We start from the raw sequence: 5,685 nt of genomic DNA on the forward strand, positions 1-5,685 counted from the left end.
TTCAGACTAGTATGGAATTATACAAAAAAAAAGAAAACACAAAGAAAAAATCAGATCAAGCGAAAAATACCATCTTGTAGCGAGTCTCAACATCTGTTGGCGTAAGCTGGTGGACAAAAGGACTTATGCGGCCAAGGCCACGGCGAAGCAGGGCGGAATAGAACGCAGAAACGTTCATGTGGCCCATATCCAATCCTTCTGTGAATACTGTGCCATATGCAAGCTGCTCCGCCCGCCCAGCTCGGCACAATACCTTCCCCCCACGACGAGCACGACGGGCCTGCGAGCAAGCTGAGCAATCGCAGTGCGTCGGCACACCACAACCATGCCCGCGGCAAGAGAGATTCGCGCAGGGGCCTGGAGCCATCGCAACAAAAACCTAGAAAAGGAAAAAACAAAGAGAGGCTAGAGAAAGGAGAGAACTTGCGGCTAGAGGAGAAATGAACTGCAAAGGAAGGGTAGAAGTTGGCCTACATTTATAGGAGAGGAATGCAAAAAGATCAAAACTGAAAATTAAAGGGGAGTTAATGAAAATTACGTTACCAAGAATGAAGGACAATCAATAAAGGTTTATGTTACCAAAGAAAAAAGTCTTACCAGGAAGTTCTAAAAAGACTTTGACTCCAGAAATTCCCACGAACTAACCGCAGATCATTAAATAATAATTCTCTGAAAAATTATAATCCACAGACCATTTTATGTGTGCATTTCTCCAAAGTCTTACCAGGAAGTTCACTATACGTGTGCATGAAGTGCAGTACATGCTCAAAATGAAGCACAAAGAAAAGCACTTTCGCGTAGTGCACAAAAGCAGAATTAGTGCACATGATGTAGTCCTTAACTGTAAGCCATGCATTCCGCAACGTTGGCATAACCAGTCACAACTTTAGCACAAATAAGGATGCACGCAGTGCAAAATGTGTACACCTGAAGCACAGGACCATGACGAATGCAGTGCACATAGAGGCAACAAAGCAGTGCACACCCGCACACTAGAAAAAAATGCTACATAAGAGGGAAAACAATAAAGATAAATGCTACCAATGCAGTGCACAAAAATGTAGTGCAAACATGTGTAATACGGAATGCGTGCACATGCAGTACAGAACCCTGATCAATGCAGTGCACGGATGATTTGCTAAGCAGTGCATGCCCCTACATTGAAAAAAAATACTTAAGATAGAAAATACAAAGAAAAAAATTGACCACCACAGGTGCATCCGGCCCCAGCCAGTCTCGTAGTAGGTCTGCGCCCACTGTAGGCGAGCCGTTCTGAGCCACAATGCATGGGGCTGGGCGCACATGGGCCCACAGGTCAGAGAGCATAGAGCATCGAGCGCCGTGTATAAGCGCCCAAATAAGTAACCAGAGGAGTTCGATACGGCTGCCTCGCCAGCGCTTATAAACAGGTCGGGCGCGCCTTCCGCGGGCGAGGTGGGACTAAACATTAGGCCGCACACAACGCACCGGGAACCAACCGTGCTCACAGGCCGACTTGGGCCAAATGCGTCTTCACTCCACGAACACAGGCCCAACAAGGCCCACTAAGAAAAAACAATAACTTCAAAAAAATGGGGGGGCAACCCACCCTTCCCCTCCCGTACAGGGACAGTAGTAAGTACAGGCAAAAAAATAGATGCAGTAGCAACACTAGAAAAATGCAGTGCATTTCGTTACACGAAGCAGTACGGTATAGCAATCCAGTTCCAGATTACCTACATGAATAAATACACGGTATAGAACACAGCGAAAAACTCGTAAAATTGCGGAATACATTGTACTTTATTCAGGGGCTGCAGCAAGGACACACAAAAAATACTATGAAGTAAGCACCTGTACACAGAATGCAGTTCTCCATTGCACACGATGCAGTGCGGAACTGTAATCAATGCAGTTTCATTATCACGCAGGATACATATAAACGTGACAAAATGCCCGTTCGCACAAATAGTGGTGGTTAAAAAAAATCTACTGATCAAAAATAAAAAAACACGTTAAAAAACACCACGTTCGCATACAACCACCCAATCGGAGCGGTTCCATCGCCACAAGCCCACGATCACAGGCGCAACACTAACCCACGATCTGCACAAACCGCATCGTCAGCGAGATCGTGCAGTTCATCCGATGCGGCCATCCCACCCCGCGCCCTCCCCTTAAATTCAGACCCCTGCCATAGGCCTTCTCATCCACAACAACACAAGTATCCTTTGCGCTGCCACCAAATTGCTCCATCACATCCATCTCCATGCAAAACACCAAGCCCTACTACCAGCCATGGCGTTCGCCGACGAGTACAAGGACGTGGAGGCCCACGGCAACACCAAGTTGCACGTCATCCACACCAACGACAAGAAGCAGCTGGCGATCACCCTCGCGCAGTACGAGCGCCACCTCAGCCTCCAGCACCACAAGATCGCCGGCATTGATCTCGAGTACAACAACGAGCCTGAAGTGACGCAGAAACACACCCTCTGCCAACTCTCCATCGGCAAGAAACACCCGGTGCTGCTCTTCCAACTGAGCGCCGCTGAAAAGTGCACCGTCTTCGACAACTTCCTCGCCGACCCCAGGTACACCTTTGCAGGCTTCTCCATCGACGGCGACAAAACCAGGCTAGAGCGCGTCAATCTGGAGGTCGCCAACTTTGTCGACATCCAGAAGGAGTGGAGGGTGCCCGAGGCAACCAAGGAGTTGGACTCCCTCGGAGACGTCTCCGGCATGCTCATTGGCGACTACTACAACAACATGAAGAAGAAGATCACCGACGACGAGCACAAGCACTGGGCCACCCTGCCTCTGTCCATGAGGCACATCGAGTACGCGGCAAAGGACGCCTACGCAGCCTATGAGATATGGAACCGCATCACCCTCACCCAGGACGGGCTTCGCCGTGCAAAGCTGGAGAAGGAGGAGCCCCCCATGAAGCGCGCCAGGAGCAGCTGGGGATGGGGAGACGCTAACTGGTGAAGAAGAAGATGGTGCCGGCCAAAGAGCCACCAATGTCAGCGTCGTTTTAGAATTATCTTCAAATTTGCTTTATGTTGTTTGCTTATGTATCGTTAGTTTGCTTGTGATCATTTGCTTTTGCTGAACTTAGTTTGCTTGCCATGCAGAATCGCTTGTAATGATGTGAACTTTGATTCTGTTAGATTGCTTTCTGTTGAAATTAATTTGCTCATGATGAACTTGTCATACAGAATGCCTGTGATAATTTGTTTTCTGTTGTTTGCTTACGAATCATTAGATTCGAGCAGTGCACAACACGAAAATAAGATGCAGTGTGCAAATAGAACGCATGCATTGCAAATGCAGTACAGACTCTGTCGAATGAAGTTTACACATACCCAACGAACCAGTGAACGCCCCTAAATTTGAAAAAAAGGAATACATAAGAGCAAAAACACAAAAAGAAAAAATGCGACCTGTATATGTAGTGCGGAAATATATGAACCTGCAGCACGGAAACATAATCAATGCAGTACGGGTATGTTTACTAAGCAGTGCACTCCCCTACATTGGAAAAAAGATTACATAAGAGCAAAAACATGAAAAAAGAAAATGAGAACTGTACATGTACTACGGAATGCGTGCGCATGCAGTACAGAACCCTGATCAATGCAATGCACAGATGATTTGCTAAGCAGTGCACGCTCCTACATTGAAAAAAATGTAGTGCGGAAATATATGAACCTGCAGTACAGAAACATAATCAATGCAGTACAGGTATGTTTACTAAGCAGTGCACTCCCCTACATTGGAAAAAAGATTACGTAAGAGCAAAAACATCAAAACAAAAAATGAGACCTGAACATGTAGTACCGAATGCCTACACATGCAGTACAGAACCATGAACAATGCAGTGCACGAGTGGTTTGATAACCAGTGCACGCCCCTACGTTGGAAAAAATACTTAAGATAAAAAATACAAAGAAAAAAAAGTTGACCACCACAGGTGCATCCGGCCCCAACCAGTCTCGTACTAGGTCTGCGCCCACCGTAGGCGAGCCGTTCTGAGCCACAATGCATGGGACCGAGCGCACATGGGCCCACAGGTCATAGAGCATAGAGCAGCGAGCGCCGTGTATAAGCGCCCAAATAAGTAACCAGAGGAGTTCGATACGGCTGCCTCGCCAGCACTTATAAACAGGTCGGGCTCGCCTTCCGCGGGTGAGGTGGGACTAAACATTAGGCCACACACAACGCGCGGGGAACCAGACGTGCTCACAGGCCGACTTGGTCCCAATGCGTCTTCACTCCCCGAACACAGGCCCAACAAGGCCCACTAAGAAAAAACAATAACTTCAAAAAATAAAACATCAAAGAAAAATGAGAAACATTTTTTAAATGAATAACAACAACAAAAGAAAATGTGCGTGGGCACTGCCAGAAACTGCAGTTCGCTATTAATAAATAAAACGCAGAAAGCCCGAAGTAAACGACCCCCCTCCCACCCCCTGCTCGGCCTCGCGCTAACGCACGCTGTGCACTTTGTTGACAGGCGCAGTGCGGACATTCTGTTTTTACAACAATAGGACGCACGCAACCCCAGAGCCACACCCCTAAGATAGACAGGGAGGCGACGGGGTGTGACAGACGCGCCTGCGCATGCGGCACAGCGGCACGCCGCGTCGCCGCCTGCTCCGGGTCGTTCCAGGCTCGGCCTCGCAGGGGGTAGGGAGGGGGTCACGACCCCCCTCCCACCCCCTGCTCGGCCTCGCCCTAACGCACGATGTCCGCTTGGTTGACAGGTGCAGTGCGGACATTTTATTTTTCCAACAATAAGACGCACGCAACCCCAAAGCCACACCCCTAAGATAGACAGGGAGGAGAAGGGGTGTGACGGACTTGCCTGCGCATGCAGCGCCGCTGCATGCCGCGTCGCCGCCTGCTCCGGCTCGTTCCAGGCTCGGCCTCGCAGGAGGGTGGGGAGGGGGGTCACGACCCCCCTCCCACCCCCTGCTCGGCCTCGCGCTAACGCACAAAGTGCACTTTGTTGACAGGCGCCGTGCGGACATTCTATTTTTCCCAAAATAGGACGCACGCAACCCAGAGCCACAGCCCTAAGATAGACAGGGAGGCGACGGGGTGTGACGGACTCGCCTGCGCATGCGGCGCCGCGGCACGCCGCGTCGCCGCCTAATCTGGCTCGTTCCAGGCTGGGCCTCGCAGGGGGTGGGGAGGGGGGTCACGCCCCTTCCCACCCCCTGCTCGGCGTCGCGCTAACGCATGCAGTGCGCTAGGTTGACAGGCGCAGTGCGGACATTCTATTTTTCCAACAATAGGACACACGCAACCCCAGAGCCACACCCGTAAGATAGACAGGGAGGCGACGGGGTGTGACGGACTCGCCCGCGCATGCGGCGCCACGGCACGCCGCGTCGCCGCCTGCTCCGGCTCGTTCCAGGCTCCACCTCGCAGGGGGGTGGGGAGGGGGGTCACGACCCCCCTCCCACCCCCTGCTCGGCCTCGCGCTAACGCACGTAGTGTGCTTTGTTGACAGGCATAGTGCGGACATTATGTTTTTCCAACAATAGGACGCACGCAACCCCAAAGCCACACCCCTAAGATAGACAGGGAGGCGACGGGGTGTGACGGACTCGCCTGCGCATGCGGCGCCGCGGCACGCCGCGTCGCCGCCTGCGCTGGCTCGTTCCAGGCTGGGCCTCGCAGGGAGGTGGGGAG

The 5,685-nt window shown here is 51.3% G+C and overlaps 1 protein-coding gene across 1 annotated transcript; it reads left to right on the top strand.

The window, feature by feature from the left end:
* Positions 1–2,277: 2,277 nt before the first annotated feature.
* LOC141027980 (uncharacterized) lies at positions 2,278–2,970 on the top strand. Its single transcript, XM_073505706.1, has one exon. The coding sequence runs from the start codon at positions 2,278–2,280 to the stop codon at positions 2,968–2,970; it is 693 nt and encodes a 230-aa protein (XP_073361807.1).
* The last annotated feature ends 2,715 nt before the right edge of the window (positions 2,971–5,685 follow it).

This window comes from Aegilops tauschii, chromosome 1 (assembly GCF_002575655.3).
Source record: "Aegilops tauschii subsp. strangulata cultivar AL8/78 chromosome 1, Aet v6.0, whole genome shotgun sequence".
Classification (NCBI taxonomy): domain Eukaryota; kingdom Viridiplantae; phylum Streptophyta; class Magnoliopsida; order Poales; family Poaceae; genus Aegilops; species Aegilops tauschii.

Excerpts from the sequence above, each read along its gene's own strand:
- LOC141027980 (XM_073505706.1), top strand. The coding sequence starts at position 2,278 with ATGGCGTTCGCCGACGAGTACAAGGACGTGGAGGCCCACGGCAACACC.